At 37.7% G+C, this 23698-nt stretch overlaps 1 protein-coding gene across 5 annotated transcripts in view; it reads right to left on the bottom strand.

The window, feature by feature from the left end:
- Positions 1 to 23698, bottom strand: part of NCBP1 (nuclear cap binding protein subunit 1) — a 40083-nt gene that overhangs the window by 2872 nt on the left and 13513 nt on the right. For 3 of the 5 annotated variants that reach the window (XR_012094835.1, XM_007968654.3, XM_073021793.1), the window contains 16 exons: positions 23321 to 23390; positions 22661 to 22876; positions 20279 to 20376; positions 19517 to 19580; positions 17004 to 17114; positions 15966 to 16030; positions 15148 to 15210; positions 14827 to 14901; positions 12200 to 12303; positions 9880 to 10002; positions 8777 to 8879; positions 7851 to 7944; positions 6464 to 6567; positions 3978 to 4092; positions 1883 to 2011; positions 1169 to 1282 (listed from right to left, as the gene is read on the bottom strand). Coding sequence is in view for 4 of the 5 variants with exons in the window: in XM_007968654.3 (XP_007966845.1) it covers positions 1169 to 1282; positions 1883 to 2011; positions 3978 to 4092; positions 6464 to 6567; positions 7851 to 7944; positions 8777 to 8879; positions 9880 to 10002; positions 12200 to 12303; positions 14827 to 14901; positions 15148 to 15210; positions 15966 to 16030; positions 17004 to 17114; positions 19517 to 19580; positions 20279 to 20376; positions 22661 to 22876; positions 23321 to 23390 (1648 nt within the window). In the remaining variant the exon portion in view is untranslated. The remainder of the gene's footprint in view (positions 1 to 1168; positions 1283 to 1882; positions 2012 to 3977; positions 4093 to 6463; positions 6568 to 7850; positions 7945 to 8776; positions 8880 to 9879; positions 10003 to 12199; positions 12304 to 14826; positions 14902 to 15147; positions 15211 to 15965; positions 16031 to 17003; positions 17115 to 19516; positions 19581 to 20278; positions 20377 to 22660; positions 22877 to 23320; positions 23391 to 23698) is intronic. The other 2 variants (XM_073021792.1, XM_073021794.1) reach the window with 1 other exon arrangement.

Genomic DNA, 23698 nt, shown 5'->3' with positions numbered 1-23698 from the left:
CTTACCAACTTCATGTAAATAGAATTCATGATTCAAGGCAGTGGCAGCAGTGCCTGCTTGCTACTAGTACTATTACAGACTTGACTCAGCTGGCTCACTCCCCAATCAGGGCATAATACATTATGACTTTTTAAAAAGCAGCCAGACAAGGACTAACTGGAAGATAAAGAGTCAGAAAATGAAATACACTTTTTTCTATGTGTTCCTCTATAAGCCTTGAAAACACTCAGAGATTCCTGTAGGACTAGAGACTGTTAAAGCTTTTAAAACTGGCAGTAACTAAAATCAGAGGGAATCCCTATTTGGAGGCTCAAATAATTGAACTTAGAGTGACTTCTACATTAATCATTCTTCTAGAATGAACAAATGAAGATTTAGGGGAGTAGTGTCTGAAGACACAATGAATTAGCTCCACTCTCCTATATACCTTTAACTTAAATCTAGGTGAGAATAGGTGCTGGCATTTTGCTTTTGCAGAGGGACCCTTGGGAGCTTACCTTGATTCTGTGTACAATTTACCACCTGAATCTTGGATTTTTAGGGACTTATAAATCCAATTACTGTCCTCTTGATATTTTTGTCCTCTACATTTCATATTACAGCTAGGATCCCCAGCACAGAAAATGGTAATTAGGAGACTGCGCACCATGGCTCATGCCTGTAATCCCAGCAGCACTTTGGGAGGTGGAGGCAGATCACCTGAGGTCAGGAGTTTGAGACTAGCCTGACCAACATGGTGAAACCCTGTCCCTACTAAAAATACAAAAATTAGCCAGGAGTGGTGACGGGCGCCTGTAATCCCAGCAATGTGGGAGGCTGAGGCAGGAGAATCACTTAAACCTAGGAGGTGGAGGTTGCAGTAAGCTGAGATCGTGTCACTGCACTCCAGCCTGGGCAACAGAGTGAGACGCCATCTCAAAAAAAAAAAGGTGAGGCGGGGGTGTGTGTGGGGGGGGTTGTGATGCGATTAGGAATCTAAGTGGTATAGAATCAGTTTAAGCCTAAATATTCTGATGAGCAATGGTAGCAGCAAATGGACATGAGCTAAAGGGTCTAACAGGTACTACATTGCCTCCTAACAAATTTGACAAGGATTTTTTTTTTTAATGAAAAATCTTTGTGGCTGAGAATAGTATTGTTTATTATCTAATCAAAGTTCCCCACATACCTGTAGGAAGATCTGCTGTAGCCTCTCTATACAGTTCTTATACCACGGTGTTAATACACTGGTCCCATCAGTTTCGCATCGTACTAAGTGCTCAGTCAAGATCATGATAAACCGCTGGAAAGGGAGAAGGTAGTACTAGAAATAGAATCTTATACTTCAGAAAAAAATTCATGACAAAGAAACCCCAAAGTATTGCTTGTTCTACCCTGTCTTTGTGGTGTGTGTGCCTAACTTTCATTATTCATTAAGTCACCTAGAAAGGCAGACTGGTAATAACATGAGTTGGTACGTCCTTCCTGGCAATACATAAAGACCTTTAATGATCTTAAATTACTTACCCTAGTAATATTACTTCCTGGCATCTATTCTAATGAAATAATCAGAAATGTTAACAGGAATCTGCATTAAAATGTTCATGGAAGGAAAATGATCAGCAATGAGGAATAATTAAAAGAGACATATATAACAAAAGCAACCCACAATTTTTTTTCAAGCATGGAGAAATGCTCATGCAAGAATACTAAGTAAACAGCAGAGAAACGGAGAAACATACATGGTTGCCTCTGAGTATTTTATTTCCTTCCTAAATTTTTTTATTTTTAATCTCTTCTATAAATGTGATTTCCTTTTACAATGAAAAGTAACATTTTTAAAAACTAAAACTAAAGAAACATATTGTTTCCTTTTATGTATAAATGTCCCAAGCCAAGATACCTGAAATATGACGAGGAAAAGATTCTTTTGTTCACTCTGAGCAGATTCCACTTTTTCTTGAAGTCTTTCTATTTGTTCCTCAAGAACCCCATCTTTCCTGTCACTGCTTCTGTCATCATCATCACTTCGCTACAGAAGGCAAAGGAACAAAAGGAAAATACCATTTAGATTCTAGTGTGTTAAATCTCCTCCAGGGGAAGCATTTTATTGTGTCTGGCCAAATGTTAAGACTTATATTCTACAGTGAAAGTAGCCCCCACTCTGCCACCCACACACATATACCTCAAAGTCCTGTTGTGGTTCAGAGACACTGTCTTCTCACTCAGAAATACCATGGGTTCTTATCTAGGCCAGGGATATTTAGTGGCACTTGTCTTGGTAACAACATGGGGGACTTGGCTACAATTTATCACTATTTGACCATTTGAGCAGTAACAACAGGGAGACGGCCTGCTAATCATTATTCTCCTAATGGGCCATATAGAAAAACTGAGCAAGTCCTACGGGCCAAGCCTGCTCATTCTTGTTATAATTTAGAAATGGCTACAGCCAACATATAATAATTCAAAGTGGGCCATTTAAGACTTTCTGCTGGCAATGATGGGCTCAATACACTCCCGTAAAGCTTTAATAATTCCCCCCCCTCCAGCTCACTCTGAAGAGTTTATAAAATTTTGATTTTGATTTTTTTTAAAGGAAAAGAAAAACAAGGCATGGTTTATTTCCATTTTACAGAGAAAGAAACAGGCTGAGAGGTTAGATGACTTTCCCAGCATCACCCAGCCAGAAAGTGGCAGAGCCAGAACGTGGCTCTAGGTGTTACATACCAAGGTACTTGCAGCAAGAAGTGGCATCACTGAATCTAGAAAGGCTGGTAATTCTTTGAGGTAATACTTAACTGCTAAGGCCCCAGCTACTGATCTCCTCCTCTCCGCTTTAAGCAAAATTATCAGAACCCTGCTCTCGGATTTCATAGAATCTTACTTTTCTCTCTATAAACACAGCCTATTTATGAGGTCTGCTTTATGTTCTAGACACGTGGGTACATGACTGTCCTTTCCTAACACCACTCAAAGGTAAGGTTCTAGAGCACTACTACCTAACAGACCTTTCTTCAATGGGGCCAATGATAGAAATATGTGCGGTCTGTTAGGACGGCAACCACACTTTACTACTGAGCACCTGAAATATGGTTGTGTGACCAAAGAATTGAATTTTAAATTGTATTTAATTTTAACTAAACTAAAATAGTCACATGCAGCTAGTAGCTACTGTGTCGGACAGCACATTTCTAGAAACAGTGTGGCATGAGAGAAAGTCTCTGGAGTCTGATAAACTTGTGTCAGAACCTAGCTCTGGTCATTTACCAGCTATGCAACCTACTAGCTATGCTACTTAACTTCTCTGTGTCTCACTTTATAACATCTACAAAATGAGATGACACCATTTACCTTACAGTATTTTAGGTCTGTGAGTGTTTATATCCATATATGTATACATATATGTCTACACGGAGACTTGTACTCAAACTTGCTAAAGGTTCCTGTAGGGCACTAAACTCAACTTTTTTTTTTTTTTCACCTTCTACTATGATAAATACACATAACACTGGAAAATACTTTCATAAGGAAGAGTATCATGTTAAGTCACTCACGGCTTCCCTCCAAAATGGCTAAAATACTAAATTAATACTATGAGAAGTATTATGTTAACTTGGGAATGACTGCCCCATTCCTCCTCACAGTATGGGGAAAGTGTAAGTATCTATAGTCTTCTCCCTCTTCCCCCAGAGACTCCTATAGAAATACAAGTGTCCTCCTCCCTTCTGCTACTTCCCTTGTGCAAACATGAGGCTGACCCAGAGATGGTGAACTATGGAAAGTGAAGTTTGTGACTTCCTGAACTGGTTCATCGTGCAGTGTAACAGCACACAACACACTACCTGCTCCTTCCTCCTCTTCTGCTTCTGCAAACAGCTCTGCATTAATTTGGGCTCAGAAAAAAATGAAACACCATCAAGATAATGAACTCTGAATCCTCTCCAGAGTTTCTGGTATATTTTCTTTAACTATTTACAAGTTTACACAAAACTTACCCGTTTGTGTTGCCTAGCAAGTTTCTCTTTAGCTTCTTCCAGCTCTTTCTGGATCTTCAGGACATGTTTGTTCATCTTACGAATTGTAGAGTGCAAGATTTCCCAAACGAACAATCTTAAAGAAATATGGCATTTGGTTATTGTATGTCAAGCTATGGTTATAGAAAATAAAACCTTTCAACCTTTATAATCTATTCATTCTTAACAGCTGATACAGCCTTCTGTCCTCTGGGCTGAATTAGTCATATTTCTCCAGCAATGCTTATGAATTGGTCTTTTATTGTAAATTGTGCAAATATCTATCTTCACACCCATTAGATTCAGGTGAGTCCCCTGAGGACAGTACTGTGTAGTCATTTTTCTTATTTCCATCCCTTACTAGAGGTATATACTCACTGAATTGAAATGGCAAACTCTGATGGACACTAACATTAAAAATGGAAATATATTTTTCCTCTCCTAAATGTAAACACTATGTGTAGAAATTTTCTCAAAATGGTGACCTAACCTGAGACTGACTGTACATGCTTTACACTATTTACACTTTAGCACACACTCAGGCAATTATTATCTTGGAACCTTTAAGAAACTCATTAGTTGATAATAGGTATCAACTGATAGGCTCTAAGAACGAGATAATTGTATGTCAGCTTTCTTACTAGCAAATACATACTAAGATCACTTTGTAGGTGCTTCAAAATGTTTGTTGCATAAGTGTTTCTTTTCTTTTCTTTTTTTTTTTTTTAAAGTAACTTCTTAGCTACTTTTGTGTCTATAAACTAGGTCTCCTAACCCAGCACAGAATAGTACAGTTGGCTCTTGAACAATACAGGTCCGAACTGTGCAGGTCTATTTACACATGGGTTTTCTTCCACCTGAGACAACAAGACCAACGCCTCCCTCTTCCTCAGCCTACTCAATGTGAAGATAATGAAGATGAAGACCTTTATGATGATCCACTCTCACTTCATGAATGATGTTTCCTCTCATGATTTATTGTAAGAATACAGGATATTAACACATACAACACAAATATGTGTTAATCGACTATGTTATCACTAAGGCTTCTGGTCAACAGGCTACTAGTTAAATTTTCCATGCAGTTAAAAGTTCCATACAGATTTTTGACTGTGTAGGGGTGGGGTAGGTGGGGGGAAGTCGGTGTCTCTAACCCGTGATGTTGTTCAAGGGTCAACTGTACTTCCTTCTACAAATTTTGACCCAAATAATAGTTTAAGTGGAAGATAATAAAACAATCTGTTCATAAAACTCCAAGTCTAGAATGTTAGGAAACAGGACAAAAGAGCAGAGCACTTTAACTCTGAAGGGGGTGGACTGTAGTCAGGGAAAGGTTTGCAGAGTTACAAATATTTGAGCTAGGTGTCAAAGAACAGATGGAGCTGCTGAGCACTACACAGATTCCAGAGTGCCTGGTTTGAATGCTGGTTCTGTGCTTAGTTGTGTGACTTTGGGCAGGCTAAAGCACTCTGTGACACTTCCCTATTCTGTAAAATGTGGACAATAATGGAACCTCCTCTATGGTGATGCAGTAAGGATAAAATGAACTGAAAATGTAAATCACTCAGGACAACGGTTAAATCATACTCGGGTGGTTAGTTTTCTGGAGTTTACAAATCTGAAAATGTCCTTCTGTTGTCTTTATTTGTGAAGGCCAACCTGGCTGGTATGACAACCTTAGATCACACCTTATCACCCTAACGATTCAGTATATTTCAGATCAGTGTCCTCTGGCAATAACAGATACAGTGGAAAAGTTAAAGGTTGTGATGGATTTTTATGTTTTTACAAGTAATTTGCTTTAGTTTCCTGCTTTGTGTCAACTCCTGCTGTCCTGGTCCTATCAACTGTAAAGTCTGTGAACTTCACAAATAAGAACCAAATAGCAAAAACTCTTTCCTTTAGGGGGAATGAGTGCAGAACGAGTCTTCTGCATTAAACCTAAGATTATGACTGTGGTGACAACCCCTTTTCCTCCATCCCTCAGGCGTCTTGGTAATCACCAAGCCTTCCCAGATCCCCCTATGATTTAATCTACTTTGACTTTGGTTTCTCCTACTTCCTGTGTGCATTCCAGGTGCCATCCCCACTGAAGCTGGAACCCTTCCTGATTTCCATCTGGACTAGCTGAGACTCTGCACATAGCTGGCTCTTGCTAGTTTTCTCTCCCAACAGTCTGGATCCTTCAACAGATTTCTACTTCACTAGCTTAGTCTTGATTCAACTTAAGAGTCCCTGCTAAGAGATGCTGCAACTTAAGAGAGTCCCTGCTAAGACTCCCTGCTAAGAGATGCAGGCTGTGTATGTTTCCACTGTCTAGGAATTTTTGCCATGTCCAATCCGACCAGATTGGACCACAGTACATTAATATCAACTTGGTTTGGACCAGAATTTGAAGCTTATGTATAAGAGACTACACATATATCAATTCTTAGAGAACACAAGTTTCATAAAATAATTCATATTACCTGGTAAAGTCACGAGACAGTTCTGAAGAGAAGATCCAATTTGCTACTGCAGCACAATCAACTATTTGTGTACGAATCATCTTATCCACTAGTACAGCAATCATCTACAATGAGAGTATTATTCAAGTAAATCACACACACACATACACACGTATATGTGCGACACTGCTGCCATAAAAGTAAAATAGGAGGGCTATAAAATCTAGTTTTGATGGCTGTAGAACTGATTGATCAATTTGACCATCAGCTCTTTTTTTTTGGAGACAGAGTCTTGTTCTGTCACCCAGGCTGGAGTGGAGTGGCACGATCTCGGCTCACTGCAACCTCCACCTCCTAGGTTCAAGCAATTCTCCTGCCTCAACCTCCTGAGTAGCTGAGATTACAGGTGTGCACCACCATGCCCGGCTAACTTTTGTAATTTTAGTATAGACGGGGTTTCACTCTGTGGCCTAGGCTGGTCTCAAACACCTGGCTTCAAGTGATCCACTCACCTCAGCCTCCCAAAGCACTAGGATTACCAGTAAGAGCCACTGCGCCTGGCCTGATCATTAGGTCTTAAGATTTATTCTCCCCTTTGCTTTGCTCTAGCACTACAAGAAACAAGTTGACTAAACAAAAACTCTGAATAGTAACAGTTAAAATTTGAAAAAACTAGCCAGGCATCACACCTGTAATCCAGCACTTTGGGAGGCCGAGGCGGGTAGATCACCTGAGGTCAGGAGTTCAAGACCAGCCTGGCCAACATGGTGAAACCCCATCTCCACTAAAAATACAAAAATTAGCCAGATGTAGTGGTGGACACCTGTAATCCCAGCTACTCGGGAGGCTGAGGCAGGGCCATCACTTGAACCCGGGAGGCAGAGGTTGCAGTAAGCCAAGATCACGCCACTGCACTCCAGCCTGGGTAACAGAGTGAGACTCTCTCCAAAAAAAAAAAAAAATTTAGATTTCAGTTACTAATACCTATTCAAAAAAATACATAATTTTGATGAACCCCAGAAGTTAAATGTAAAACAATGTTTTCTCATTAAAAACTCAACTGTTTTATGAAATTTATTTAAATGTTTCTTTATAATACACAATATATATCAAGGTTTGAGAAATCTGGAGCTTGTATTTAGAAATTGGATAGACTAGATAAACCTCTTGCTGAACATTTAAAATATATTGAGATATTATAGTTCAAAACCAAATCACAATAATGCTTGCTCTTTCAAGAATGAATCAAACATCATTACTCCCATAGCACTGAAAGAATTAGATCTAAAAACCATTATCTAGGCAGAGTCAAATTTCATGTTTTACAAACAAAACAATAGCAATTAATGGCCTTATTTTTATACCTATATAATCAGAGCTTCAACACGTCTAATTAAATAATTTTTACCTGTGGATGGTTCCTCCAGACCTCAAACATAACTCTTAGCACATGTAACTTCCCTTCATCACTTTCAGCTAGGGTTTTGAAGACTTCATGAAACCTTTTGATAATGGTGGGAAAAAAATATCATATATACTTATTCGTTAAACATTTTAGTGTTTTCAAAGCCTTTTCAATGTTACTCAATTTATAATGCAATATGCAAATGCAAAATAACTAAGTATTAACCATTAAGGATGCAAAGAGTGTGACTAGAGATTCATAGTTTTTAAGGAAGCTGTCACAAAATCTCAAGACATTTACAATATACTACTGGTTAGCCCAGGGCTACAGTTTATAAGAATAGGTAAGGACTAAGGAACTATCTTCAAACATGGTGGAATATTCAAACTGCATCTTCTGTGGGAACCCTGCAAGTAACATAAAGCCTTGGAGGCAGAGATGGGGTAAGATGTTCAGTTTCTCTGCTTGGTTGGAGGAAAATCTATGTGCTCTTTCTTCCTTTGGACCCTGTCTAACAAGTTAAAAATATCTGTCTTTACATGTCAACCTTTGGGTGGCTCCCAACAACGTAGCTGATTCTAATTTCTTCTTACATTGCTTTGCAAAGATACTTAGTGTGGGAACTTCCAACTGCATATGACTGTCCTAAAAATCTAGGTTTTTCACTACTTTAAATGTCTATATGAAAAAAAACACTTACCATGTATATATGCCAACTGTACAAACAGACTGATGGAAGCCTTAGGATATGGATTTTAGCTACCACAAACCCAAACCCACTGTATCTAATTATACATTATTAAGATCTTCATATTCAACAATCTTAGGTAAAAATTACTATACCACTGGTGTTCATGAAGCAAAGTTCCAAACCCTCAAGTTTGGAACTACTCATAGTTGCCTTTTAAAGGCTCTGTACTCATACGTACTTTGCAAGAGCACTGAAGGAGTGGCTGAATGATTTGGCTGCCAAGTGTAGCAGAGTCTGTACAAAGACTTCTATTTTCAATGGGTTAAAACTGAATCCTTCATCTGAAAAATATTTTATAGTAAAATAGAAAAATGTAAGTACAGCAATTCCTTGGTGCCTTACCTCAAATGCTAAATAGATGGTATGCTCACATCTATACACAGACATTTGTGTAATGTTTTTTAGTTCTAATAAACAATAAAAGACCATCACTGATTTCAAAGACTGCAAATATGAAACTACATGTAATTTTAATTCTTGGTTTTATGTGACTGTCTTAATTCTACCATCCATCCCTTGAAAAAAAAAAAATCACACAGGTTTCCTTATTCATAGTCTCTATTATATTAATACCAAAAAACCCCCCAAAAAACAAAAAAATCCCAGCAAACCCTTAACACTTAAGCTTATGTCTTAAGATGTCTGACAATGTCCAAATTTAATGCCATCATTTTGGCTTATGCTTTCTAAACTCATTTCCTCTAATATCATAACAAAGTTTCTTAGAGCTATCCAAACAAAATCCCAGTAATAAATATCCAAAGGTCACTAATATCTTATTTTGATGAAGTAGTTTTTCTATGTGCATATCCATTTATTGATTCAGGCAACTGTATAAATTATTTTGTCAATTTTCCCACTCTTGCCCAGAAAAACCCCTAGGATTCTGGTTGGAATTACATGGTACATAACTGAGTAAATGTTAAGCATTATTATTCTAATAGCTTGACTTGGAGAAAATGTCGAACTTTGTAATACACGAAGTCTTTCTATTCAGGAACCTGTGGTGAAAGCAGGGGTTAAAAATCCTTGAATGGTAACATATTTCACTTTGTATTTACGATGAACCTTATATTCTTAAGGAAGGTATTATCACAGAAATGTTAGAATCTCTTTTTATATAAGGGGAAAACACCTGGGATGCCAAGAACAACTAACAGTCTGAACAGGTCAAACAGATACAGATATACTGCTTTAAGCGCATCATGTTGCCAGAGTTATGTTTATGCTTTAACTTGGCCTATACATAGTTCCACTCAAGAAACACTGAATTCCACTTACCGTCATCATCATCCTGGTTGGGATTTGGTACATCTTTCAGAATGCTGAAGATTTCATCATTAGTTGCCTTACTTTTAAAGGCAACTGCTAAACAGAGGGCAACAGAATGTCCAGGAAGAGAATCTAAACACAGAATTGGGGGTAAGGGGAATGACAGATCAGGTTTCAAGACTATTCTAATGAATAGTTAAATAACTGAGAAAAAATTTTTTAAAATTCTTCCTTTCAAAATAGGATGCTCTTTATCCCAAGGTCAATATTTAATTTGTATAAAAGTACCACATGTGGAAGCTTTTTCTAATAGGTTAATGGTTTTCCACCTAAAAAGGGACAATTCTCATTTCAACAATTCCTTAAGGACACTTAGCTAAGTAAAATTTAGAGTACAAGGTGCTGATCATCCTCAAGATGAATGGTAAGGAGAAGAGTGGACACAGTTAAACTGTCTTTTAATGCCCTCAACTCTCCCGGACTCAAAAGCCCAGAACCAACGTACTTCTCTTTCATTTTGCCAACACCCATTTCCTCTTTCTTTCCTTGGGACCATGGAAACGAAGTCTGAGCCTCAACAAGGTAATGGCTGCCAAGTTTAGAGAGGTTTTTGTTTTTGTACTTTTCTTTTTTTGCTGAATCCACAAGCTTGAATCTATGTAAGTCAGATGCTCATGTGATAGGACTCCTTGTATTTACTATTGGTATCAGTTAAGTCCTTATTATAAAAATTTGTGCTAGTATACACCGTAAGGCATCACCAGAGCAACAAGAAATCTGCTTTTAATGTAAGGTAGACAAAGAGGTAACAAAAAAGGCAATTCTGTCATAGAGTACGAGTTACTGGAATGAATGAAGTAAATTACAACAGTCATGTGAGGATGGTCATATTATACCTGCTGTGAGCTTTTTCTCTAAAAGAAAGAAGGCGAAGAAAAACAGAATCCCCTGTCACCAGTCTACATTCCAGCTGGGGAACCAAGATATTCACATTAGACACAGCCAGGGAGCAATACAAAACTGGCTTGCTAAAGGTTAAAAAGTATTTACAGCTATTGAGCTTGGGCTAGAATCTAGAAGGAGAAAAGCAAGTGGAGCTAGAAAGGGCTTTCCAGACCGGGGTAATAGCAAAGCCAACAACAAACAGTAAAATATAAAAGGACATGGACCTGGGAGAAGTAGAGGCCCATGTCGGGAGAAGTGAAAAATAACAAAGTAGGAACAATGGTTATGAAGGCCTTGAAATGTTAGGCTGAGTTATTCCTATGGGGAAAAAAGAAAGCTTAATCTTCAACAAAAGTCTGAGCTTTCTGACAGCAAAGACTGTACTTTATCATTCTCGGAACGAGTACAAGACAAAACTCAAAACCTGGCACTTCTAAGTGCTGCATGAACCTTTGATCTGCCAAAAAGCACAGTGGCTAAGAGCATGGCCACTCAGCAGTGCACCTATGCCTGAATTTGGGCTCCACCACTCAGAAGCAATCTCATTCTAGTTTGACCTCTTGGAAGCCATTTCCTCATTGTAGTTTTGATAATCATATCTATTTTTCAGAGTTGACATAATGAAATAGGAAATGTACCAGGACCAACACAGTTTATTTCAAAGAAAACAGGTACAGTCAGAGACAGAGGTGGAGAAACAGGCATACGGTATGAAAAGCAAGGAACAGCAGATAGTTGTGAGATGCAAAGAACCTCTACACAACATGAAATGGAAGGATCATGGAGGGGCTGTGTTAAGTGTAATCTGCAAAGGATAAGTTGGAAAAAACTCCACACCTAACTCCACCAGTGATCAACAATGTATAATACTCTACCTACATTAAGTGTAAATACTGTGCAAAGGGCACAATGGCACATCAAATTATACTCCCTGATTTATGGTGCAATTTCAGAGATTATGTGACCAAAAGGTAAGAAAATAATAATTAAGAATTTACTTTTAAAGGCATATTGCCACAGAATATGTACATCTATGTTCTCAATACCACACCTGAACAAGATAATTAATTCAAGTAATCTCCATCACCATGACAAATACACATTTTCAGTTTAGTAAGTTCTAACTATAAATTCATCTTGCTATACTTAACACATTCAAAAGAGAAAGAAAAGATAAGCCAGTAGTAATTAATTTTATCACAACCAAATCCTCAAAATGATGACAGGGCAAATAAAACAGTGGCTAATGCTAGACTACCCTTCGAATACAGGAAATATAAACCCCAAGAAAAGAAAAAGTTCAATTTCTCCACTTTAAACAACTAATTTAAATGTATTTGAACTGGTACCTTTTAAAGACAGAGGGATTTGTTTCATTACTTACTGCTACTTTCATCTCCATACTTGTAAATGCAGGTTGGGTTTGCAGGACATAGAGCTGAGAAGGTAGGAGGAACAATATCTAATATACGCTGATGGTAAGACAACCTACAATACAAATAACAGCCTCAGAAAATATCTTTTATCAGTCCCATTCTTCGGTAACACCCAACTTACCTGGAAAGTCACAATCTCCAACAACTTGAACTCAGCTGACAACCAAGAGTGAAAGGAAAAAAAATCCTTTGAGTTTTTGTCTAAGGCAGCACACCAAACCTCAGGCATACTGCGGAACTTACTGGCTTGCAACTGAGGTATGGGTGAGTGAGCTCATGAGCCTGGTGGCCAAGAATGTGGGGTGATGAAATGGGGTGTGGTGAAGATGACAGTCCGTACACTTTGGAGACTGGCTACATTGTATCAAATAAATAAATATTGAGGATAATGGGAGCCAAGTTTCTTACTGCCTGAGAAAGTATTTACAAACCATGGTAGAGAAGTGTAGAAATAAGGTATTGAGTTGGAAATTGAGGCATATATACACACAGGTGGACATAAAGTTATGGATGGATGGATGGATGTGTGTCCACCAAGAGGCTTAGAACCAATGACACCCCAATGGCAATGAGCATATCAAGTGCCCAGATCTTGGCTCCTAAATACCGTATTCCATTAGTCCTTTACTAATTAGTCCTTTACTAAACGAATATGGTATTTCGGAGAAATACGCAAGATGATCCTCAACATGTTCTAGAAAATAAGGAAATGCTCAATGAATGGCAGGGGACATTAAAAACAAAGACAAAAACAAAAACAAAAAAACATAGAGAGCTTACCAGGACTCCTCATGTACATATCAGGGACAATTTGGGCATCAAAATAAATGATCCTCATAGTTTATAACCCAGCGAATGAAATATAAATTAATTAGTCCCCACTGATATATAAATAAAGGAATAAATAAATGGGGGAGAAAGGACAGCTCTTACAGAAGGCCCATTAATAAATGCAGAAAAAATAATGGAATGAGAAAATCATCACTTGGTAACCATCTTACTGGTAGCTGCTAAAAGTAGGATGGAGATCTGATGAAGAACAGAGTAAGAGTAAAACTTCAGAATATCCCACAAAATACTGATCAATTCTACTAAAGAGAAAAATGGTGAGGTTAAGGTAGAGAAAGCTGGCAGATATTGACATGACCAGGTGGATCAAGATTAACATCACCAGGGGTGGGAATCATGTGCCTCTAGATGTGACACACCAAGAGCATTAACAATTTAAGACCTCAATTTGCTCATGAGAAATATCAGAGCAATCCAAGTAAGGTCTAGACTCTTTCAAACTGGTAAAAACACAAAGAGAGAAAAATAATAAGTGTTCAAGACTGAAGGAATCTGAGAGAATGACAACTCAACACTACACATATACCTGGATAAGATTCCAGACCAGGCCGGGTGCAGTGGCTCACACCTGTAATCCCAGCACTTTGGGAGGCTCAGGCGGGTGGATCACGAGGTCAGGAGATTGAGACCATCCTGGCTAACATGGTGAAACTCCATCTCTACTAAAACTACAAAAAATTAACCAGGCATGGTGGCGGGCGCCTTTAGTCCCAGCTACTTGGGAGGCTGAGGCAGGAGAATGGCGTGAACACGGGAGGCGGAGCTTGCAGTGAGTGGAGATCGCGCGCCACTGCACTCCAGCCTGGGTGACAGAGTGAGACTCTGTCTCCAAAAAAAAAAACCATTATAGACTACACAGGAAATACAGACGTTGGGATGGCTGGCAAAATTTCAGCAGCACCTGTGAATTATGTGGTAGGATTGTACCAGAGCTAATTTCCTGATCTAGAAGGCTGTATGCTTGCTAGGTAGGAGAGTGGTTTTGTTTTGGGAAGATATGTAATGGAACATTAAAGGATAATGGGCTGTTACATCAGCTGGGTATGCAGCTGATTCTCAAAGGAAAACCAACATAACGGGTCTCTAGAGAGAGAGGAAAAGGGAGTGAGCACGAGAGCAAACATGATAAAATGTTAATAGCTACGGAATCTAGGTGAACAGGATACAGAATTCTTGGTACTGTTGTGCCAACTTTTCTATAAATCTGAATTCATTTCATATATAACATCCTTTTTTTTTTAATTTTATTTTTTTGAGATAAGAGTATCACTCTGTCGGCCAGGCTGCAGTGCAAAGGCGCAATCTTGGCTCAAGCAACTCTCCTGCCTCAGCCTCCCAAGGAGCTGGGATTACAGGTGTGTGCCACCACGCCTAATTTTTACATTTTTAGTAGAGACGGAGTTTCCTCATGTTGGCCATGCTGGTATGAACTCCTGACATCATGTGATCCACCCGCCCTGGCCTCCTAAAGTGCTGGATTACAGGGGTGAGCCACTGCGCCCAGCCTGTAACATCTTTAAAAGAACTTACCGGCTTCACATGGGATCTGTATGGCACGGCTGCCTAATTTTTTTAGCCTAAATCTTGATTAAAAATGGGATGGAAGATGAGTAAGTAGATTTTGAATCCAATATTCTGAACACATATCACAAGTGCAGAGAAGAGAAAGAAATCCTCCCAACGAAGTTAAAAGACCTAAACAAAGGAGAAGACACAAAAAACTTACCTCATACATTTTTCTAGAACTTCTCTTACAAACTTTGGTTTGGGACTTTCAGGATCTTGACTAAGACAATCTGACCTGAGGAGGAAATGTAGTTTTATCAATTCTTATGTATCATCTGCACTTACACTCATTTGTACTATAATTATCTGTGAACTTATAACAACTTACAAGTTTTAAGTTATAATTGCACTTGTAACTATTTGTACTTAACTACAAATAGTTTCCAAGAAATTAAATATTTCAGTCACTTTTATGTTACAGTTTTAAAAATTAGCAGTTTTTTGACTACAGAAAAGTAGGATAAAACACACCATCACTTACCAATCTTCCCAGCTCCAACGGAATTGGAAGTTACTCAGATGATGAGAAAACCAATTGATAAACCTATGTAGAGAAGGGGTGGTGGGGAGAGAAAAAGGAAGAATGGCTGGGATTTAGAACAGAAACTTATATAAGCCTTCAAACAGATAAAACCCGATTTTACAGAGTTAATGAAAAGCATATTCCCCTACATGCAGCTGTATCTTCTGCAAACTCTCTTTATCCTTTTTAGGTCAATGACAGATACAATTCTAGTATCTGTTTTGTGTGGGCACCTAATGTGTTTATTATTTAATTCTCACAACTTCCAAGGTACATATTATTTTCCTTATATAAATGATGATGAAACTGAAGAAAAAAAAAAAAGATGAAATTGCAGGCCAGGTACAGTGGCTCATGCCTGTAATCCCAGCTACCCAGGATGGAGGCTAAGGCAGGCGGATTGCTTAAGCCCACAAGTTCAAGGTTATAATGAGTTATGCTCATCCCACTGCACTCCAGTCTGGGTGACAGAGCAAGACCCTATCTCAAATAAAAAAAATAAATTGCAGATAGAACATTTTATAAATGGCAGAGCCAAAGTATAGTCTTTGATACTTGACTAAAGAATGAAATTAAAGAAAACCATAGCATGGACATCAAAAAACGTAATGTTACATTAAACAAGTATGAGTCTGGTTATTGTACAAAGGTTATTTTGGGAGGCAAGAAAAAAAACTAAACATGGAAATTCTTAAAAATGTCTTTATCAAATTCCTTTATGAAGTACAGGAAGTAAAAGCTGCTAACTCAGCTCAGCAGTAAAGCAATTACTGTACCTGTCTACACAGGTAGTGTTCATTGTGTCCAAACGCATGTATAGCATTTCAGTTGCCTGTGCAAGCTGTGAATTTAGGATAAGGAAAACTATTCTCCACTTTTACCCCAAATAAGTTGTAATAGACAAGAATAGAAATAAAACATTTCAAGTCTTTATAATGATGAATAATGTTGAACATCTTTTCACACAATCGATCTTGTTTTTGATTTTTTTTTTTTACAGCTTTGAAATAACAGTGATGTATAATTAATCTGACCTCTACACACTCGTGAAATCAAGATATTTTCATCAGATCCCAAATTTCCCCATGCTCCTCCATACGCACAGGCATACACATTGTTTCATTGTGCTTAGCAGAAATTGCATTTTTTTTTTTTAAACAAACAAGGTTTGTGGCAACCCTGCAACAAGCAAGTCTACTGGCACCATTCTTCCAATGGCATATGCTTGCTTCATGTCTGTGTCACATACTGGTAATTCTTACAATAAAGCAAGCTTTTCCATTATTATTAATTGCTGCAATCCCATAATAAAACTTTAAAAAATAAAAAGCTGCTTTCAATGGATGAGCAAAGAGTGGTTTTTTGAGATGGAATCCACTCCTTGGAACATTGCTGAATGACAACAAAGGATTTAGAATATCATAGAAACCTAGCTAATAAATCAGTGGCAGGGTTTGAGAAGATTAATTCCAACTCTGAAAGTAGTTCTACTGTGGGAAAAATGCTGTATCAAACAGCAAGCATCACATGCTTCAGAGAAATCTTTTGTGAGAGGAAAAGTCAATCTAGGCAACAAATTTCATTGTTGTCTATTTTTGAACTTTCTGACCCAAACAGTGAAGCATGTATCTACATATTTATAGGTACATATGTATTTACAGACATAAAAATACATACATGTAATACACACACACACAACACACTTCAAAAGCCACATTTTTTACCTACAAAATTTAAACCCACAAGCAGAAATATTTAATAATCTTTTAAGACCCAGCGAAAGAGATTAAGTTTAAAAACAAAGGAAAGGATACAACTTGGGGTAGAGAGCCAGGTTGAAGTTTGCACAGTTCAATGAGGAGTGTTGTGTACATCACATCAATGTGAGGGGGTGCTGGAAGTTGAAACAGCTCTGCAAAGATCACCTACAAAAGAATCATGAGTCATAATTCAATCCAACTGCTATCTTTGCACTTCTATTAGAAAGACCTTAACATTCTAAATCTGAGCTCTAACTCCATGGCATTCATAATGAAAATGGAATTACTTTTTAATATTTATGCTCTTTCAAACACAAAAATCTAAAATGGAAAATTTCTTCTCTCTATAATTCTATTAAATAAAAACATACCACACTAACGTTTATTTGATCTACATTCCTCCCAGAAAACTAAACAATTAAATTCCAACTTTGAAAGCATCACAGTTGAGTCAGGATGTACAGCTTTTTTCTTGTTTACTGTCCCCAGAATCTAAAAGGATTTTTTGGTTTTTTTGAGATGGAGTCTCGCTCTGTCGCCTAGGCTGGAGTGCAGTGACACGACCTCAGCTCAGTGCAACCTCCGCCTCCTGGATTACTATAAGTAACAAGAACTCTTAGGCTGGGCGCAGTGGCTCATGCCTGTAATCCCAGCACTTTGGGAGGCTGAGGCAGGCAGATTACTTGGGGTCAGGAGTTCGAGACCAGCCTGGCCAACACGATGAAACCCTGTCTCTACAAAAAATACAAAAATTAGCCGGGTGTGGTGGTGGGCACCTATAGTCCCAGCAACTTGAGAGGCTGAGGCAGGAGAACTGCTTGAATCCAGTAAACAAGAAAATCAAGTCATTCCACACTGTTACTTGAAATAGATGCCCAGATCTTTCTGGCAGTCCAAGACTTCTTTGTCATGCCTCTTATTCAGAAACTTCCTTCCCACTCTCTCTGTATAACTGGTGGACCACCTGCTTAGAATTCTAAAGCCCTAGTCTGCATCCTTTACTCTTACCCATCTCTCACACTTCTACACTTCGGTCTGATGAATTTCTAAACATTATACAGATTTAAAAATGACATTTTGCATTTCAGACATATCACTGAGGCAAGTTCACAGCATTAAGTACACTTAACTTTTGTAAAGATAGGAAACACACAGTACTTTTTTTAAAAAAGCACAAAAGCGCAACATTAATAAACTGTGAATCTTAACACATCCTATCAGGCCATTCCAGCTCAGTTGGTAGAGGATAAGACTCTTAATACATTCTATCTATGCTGTCTCTTTCATGAATACTATTTATTTATTTTCAGACAGAGTCTCACTCTATCACCCAGGCTGGAGTGCAGAGGCACAATTTCAGCTCACTGCAGCCTTGACCTCCTAGGCTCAAGTGATCCTCCCACGTCAACCTCCCAAGTAGCTGGGACTACAGGTGCATGCCACCATAGCTAGCTCTTTTTTTTTTTCTGTATTTTTAGTGGAGACAGGATTTTGCCATGTTGCCCAGGCTGGTCTCGAACTCCTGAGCTCAAGCTATCAGCCTGCCTTAGCCCCCAAATTGCTGGAAATATAGGTATAAGCCACTGAGCCTGGTCCATGAATACTTTAATATAAAGAAATAATGCAGTGGGATGGGCACAGTGGCTCACGCCTGTAATACCAGCACCTTGGGAGCCCAAGGCGGGCAGATCACAAGGTCAGGAGTTCAAGACCAGCCTGGCCAGTATGGTGAAACCCTGTCTCTACTAAAAATACAAAAATTAGCCGGGTGTGGTGGTGTGCACCTGTAGTCCCAGCTACTCGGGAGGCTGAGGCAGAAGAATCGCTTGAATCCAGGCAGCAGAGGCTGCAGTGAGACAAGATCACACCACTGCACTCCAGCCTGGGCAACAGAGCAAGACCCTGTCTCAAAAAAAAAAATGCAGTTAACAGTTTGACTCACATGTCAAATGAACACTTTTTTTTGATACACATCTCTATAATGTATTCAACTGTATACTAACATCAACCTTTTGTATGAGTTAATATGAAGTCAAAAGTGTTGCTACTCTATTTCTAAACTGCTTGGCTCTTTAGATTTCTAAGTATAAATGATGATTCATCTATACTTGGTATTACAGGAAATAATACACAACCAAGTTTATGCTAGTACTGAGAAGCCAGATAAACACAACTAAAGATACGTTATTTATCTAAAATGGTATTTTAAAGTATTTAAGCCACTTATACGTCTGTTAAGTGGACAATGTATTAACAGAGCTAGAGGTAACTTACATTATCCACAACAACGATCCATGAATGAAGACATACTATATAAATAGCTTATAGGCAACTCAAAATTCCATTTGGCTACTGGTTTCAATCTCCTTTTTTCTCTTTCCTAACATGGCTAATAGAGCACCAAAACTGACAGCAATTTCCTCGCTTCTCTGTTAATTTTGAATGCCAGACAAGTAGCAATAAATAAATAAATAAATAAATAAATAAATAAGCCAAGAGTAGATTATACTTTAAAGGCAACAGAAAGATTCTGAAATTCAGAAACACGCTCCACATGGAATGCATACCTCAACTATGTGGTAGTTCAAGGGGATCTTGTTCTTCCCTGGATAGCTCACTAACTGTGCAGCACTATAAAAAGTGTAATTTAAGTTTAATAAGTATACGAAGACACATGAAAAGTCAAATAAGCAGTTTCAAAAGCAATGTGTTTAGATATAAGCAGAGAAAAATCTTCTTTGAAATGTCCTAGATTTCAGTTACTTAACTATGGCATAAATTATTCTGTCTACCACAAGGAAAATCTTTAATGCATCCAAAATTTCTTGAAAGATCAAAAGGAGTCTAGGTAATAATACTACGGAAGCATATTCAGATGTACTAACCTAAAGAAGTTTTAATAGAGTAGATCACTCTCAAAATACTATACTCATTTCCACTTTAAAATCTAAACCAAACTTTCCCAAGTTTAAGAAAATTTTATTAAAAAAAAAAACCTCCAAAGTTTGTGCGTTTTGAAAACACAGCAAAACCACTGATATCCAAACCCAAAATAACTTGCCATTCAAGCTCTCCATAGCATATGCTAAATACCCACACCAAAAAGACTGGCATCATAGGCTTATTACGATAAAGCACCTTGAAAAGTACTATATAAGGGTGAAGAGCCTCAAGAAAGTAATGCAAGTGTTTTTAGAAATTGATTTTAGCGAGACAGGGAGTCAGGAGGATAAAGTTTTCTTACACTCTCAACATACATTTTGCTCTTACTGAATCATCAAAATTGCTGCTTTCTCTCCCTTCTAAGAGTACTATGGAAAGAATCTTACCAAGTCTTCCTTTCCTTCCAGTGGGACTTAATGATGCAGTGAAGATTCTCTTCTATTACAAATCTTTCCACTGAATGACTCCCTGGCATGACAGGACCCTGGAAAGAAAACCAAATGTGTACACTACAGGCTTAAAACACAGATTTCTTTCACTTATTCAACAAATATTGGAGAGACTATTATGTTCCAGGCACTATACTGGGTGGTGGGGATAAAAGTTCTGAAGTGTTAAAGCTCTATATTTCAGTAAATTCCATTGCCATGTTCACTTACATCCCAGAGTATCAGCTGTAGTGTTTCTTCTACTACATCTCATACCTAACCATACAACCACTGCCTACTTTACACACCAATTATTATACGAAACTAAATAACTTTGGATAATACAAGCCTTACAGAGTTTATTTTTTAAACCAAGAGAGTGAATTATTTCCATTAGTAACTATGGAGACAGAAAATTCTATTCAAATACCACATACCCATAAAAAATCATGCATGATTGAAAGATACCCATAATATATCGTCTAAGCTTAAAACATATTCCCTACATGGCATTATTTCATTCTTAAGTATATTCACAGCAAACAGGTTCAAAAAACACAAAATAGACCTTTAATAATGACTTTTGGATGATTTTAATCTTTTTTTTTTTTTTTTTTTTTACAATTTCTAATGTTTTTTAATAAACAACTTGCAAAAGGCCAGAACAAAAACAAAATCCTGTTCGTTTTGAGAGTAATAAGTATTTTATATATTTATACTCTTCTAGCAAGGGATGGACATGCACCTTACAGAGGTGATACCAATTAAATATAAATACAGGAGAAAAAAATTTTGAGGTCCCATTCTAGTTTCCCTCGCACACACACACAAAAAATATCTGATCACAAACACATGAGCAGTCTTAAATGTAAACCAGATTTTCAGTTAAATATATCTAAGTAGATCATTACAAAATTTTGACTAAAGTATTTGGTTACTTATGGAATATAGCAAAGAGGGCAGCTGATAATTTTGTATATGTAACTGACTGACAAATTTTTATTCCAAAATAGATTACATATATACTAAATTCCTACTGGTCATAAGCACTTTACCACAGGATAGAAAAGAGGCAATAGGAGAAAGAAACTCAAATTTGACTTTAGGTGGTAATATTAATTTTTATGGCAATAGTTTTCAACTGGGGGTAATTTTGCCCTCATGGGGACCTATTGCACTCTCTGGAGATATTTTTGGTTGCCAAAACTGAGGCAGGGAGACTGCTATTGGCATTTAGATGGTAGAGGTCAGGGATACCACTGAGCATCTTACAATACACAGGATAGCACCCACAATGAAAATTGTAAGTTTTCTTAATTGTACAATATACAATTTTAATAGTACAATGGCTGCCAGGAAACTTGACTTTGAAATAAAGAATATGTAATTTAAAAACGATAAAGTCAGCTTAGACTTTAATCTTTGGAATTTTTTAATTAAGAATACTTTAAATATTTGTTTTCAAATAATCATACAATACGAATAATCACAAGACAGGCTGTGTTGCCTAAAGAAAGAGGGACCATATCTAAAACTAGGTGCTTTTCTTGAGAAATAACCTTATTAAGTATAATTATGGCCAAGTGCAGTGGCTCATGCCTGTAAGCCCAGCACTTTGGGAAAATGAGGTGGGCGAATTGCTTGAGCCCAGGAGTTTGAGACCAGCCAGGGCAACATGGTGAAACCCCAACTATACAAAAAATTTGCCAGGCTAGGTGACACATGCCTGTGGTCCCAGCTACTCAGGAGGCTGAAGTGGGAGGATCACTTGAGCACAGGACGCAGAGGCTGCAGTGAGCTTAGATCTGACCTTTGCCCTCCAGCCTGGGCAACAGAGTGAGACCCCATTTCGAAAAGAAGAAAAAAAAAAAGAAAGAAAAATGGCCAGAATGACTGAGCATTCATGTGACAGACACTGTTCTTGTTCTATGCATTTTACATGTTAATAATTTAATCCTCATAACATGATATATATACTATTATTATTACCTTCAGGAAACGAAAGCACAGGGAGGTAAACTTTCCCAAATTCACACAGCTAGTATTTGGCTAAACCAAGATTAAAACACAACCCAATGTAGCTCTCAAAACCCAAAACCCACACTCTTAGCCTGCAAACTATGCATATCTCTCTAATCTATTTACACATGCCAAATATAATTTCCTGCATAATGAGGTGATATCATTCACTGAATTAAAAAGTTAACTTCATTGCTATTGACCTTCTTAGACAAAAAACAACTCAAAATTAAAACACACCACAGGCATAATTCGAGTGGGATTAACCCACAAGCACAATGCAACACAGGTCGTATCTAGGACTTTTAGTCGGTCACCTACCTCGGGATCATCTGTGTAATCAAACATTCTGAAGATGACCCTTGGCATTGGGTACACCGAATCTTCAGTGTGAGGAGGTGGTGTAAAAGGAGGCAGATTGTGCTGCAGTGCTTCACACAGGATGCTGTCAAAGGCAAGATAAGGTCTTAGGATGTGCCGTTCCTGCCAGCGATCCTTTTTCAATTTCTGAATCTGGGCCCACAGGCAATCTAAATACTAAAGACAGATTAATTTTTAATCATTAATATAATTAACATTTTGACTAGACAAAATAAAAATATCACTACCCTTTAAAATACAGGATACAAAAGTAAGCTAACTTGTAAGACGGTACAAAAAAAGGTGCTAAGTTTTTGTTTTTATTTTACTTATAAAGTCTATCTGTTTGGAACTGTTTGTTTTTACATTTTTCAAATTGAGCATTTACATAAATATATGTCAACTCTGTAATAGCTGGCATCCCAAAGAACAAGGGAATATTTCAATTATATTCTATCATCTATTAAAATCTACCGTACACCTAGAGCTATGAAAAGGAGCTATCATGAAATGCAGAAACATAGCCAAGGGGTAAAATGGAATGGTCTGAGTATCTTACAGAGATAAGAATCTATTCAAGAGCTGACTGAGCTTGTATCCAAGAGATTGAAATCAATTTACCTCTTCTTGTGGATGTGGTTTATCAGCAGTCCACACCTGTAACATGGGCACATGAGTCTTTTGGCGTCTTCTAAAGATAAAAATGAAAATCTACATTTAGGCTTTTACAAACATGAGACGCTCAGTCACCTTCATAGTTATTAGAATGCAAATTAAAGCAATGAAATAACATTTTACCTACTGGAGCGGCAGATATCAACAGTTTTGATAATGTACTGTGTATCATCAAGACGCAGGTCGAGATTCAGTCTCAAACATCGTTGACAAAGAGGTTAACTGGTATAATCTCTTTGGGAGAGTATAATTTCTTTGAAAGGTAATTTGACTAAATCTATCAAAATTAAAACTGTTTAGAACCTTCAACCCAGTAATGCCATT

This window comes from Chlorocebus sabaeus, chromosome 12 (genome assembly GCF_047675955.1).
Source record: "Chlorocebus sabaeus isolate Y175 chromosome 12, mChlSab1.0.hap1, whole genome shotgun sequence".
Taxonomy (NCBI): domain Eukaryota; kingdom Metazoa; phylum Chordata; class Mammalia; order Primates; family Cercopithecidae; genus Chlorocebus; species Chlorocebus sabaeus.
Note: the sequence above shows the minus strand (reverse complement) of the source record. Positions and strands in the feature narration are given on the sequence as shown.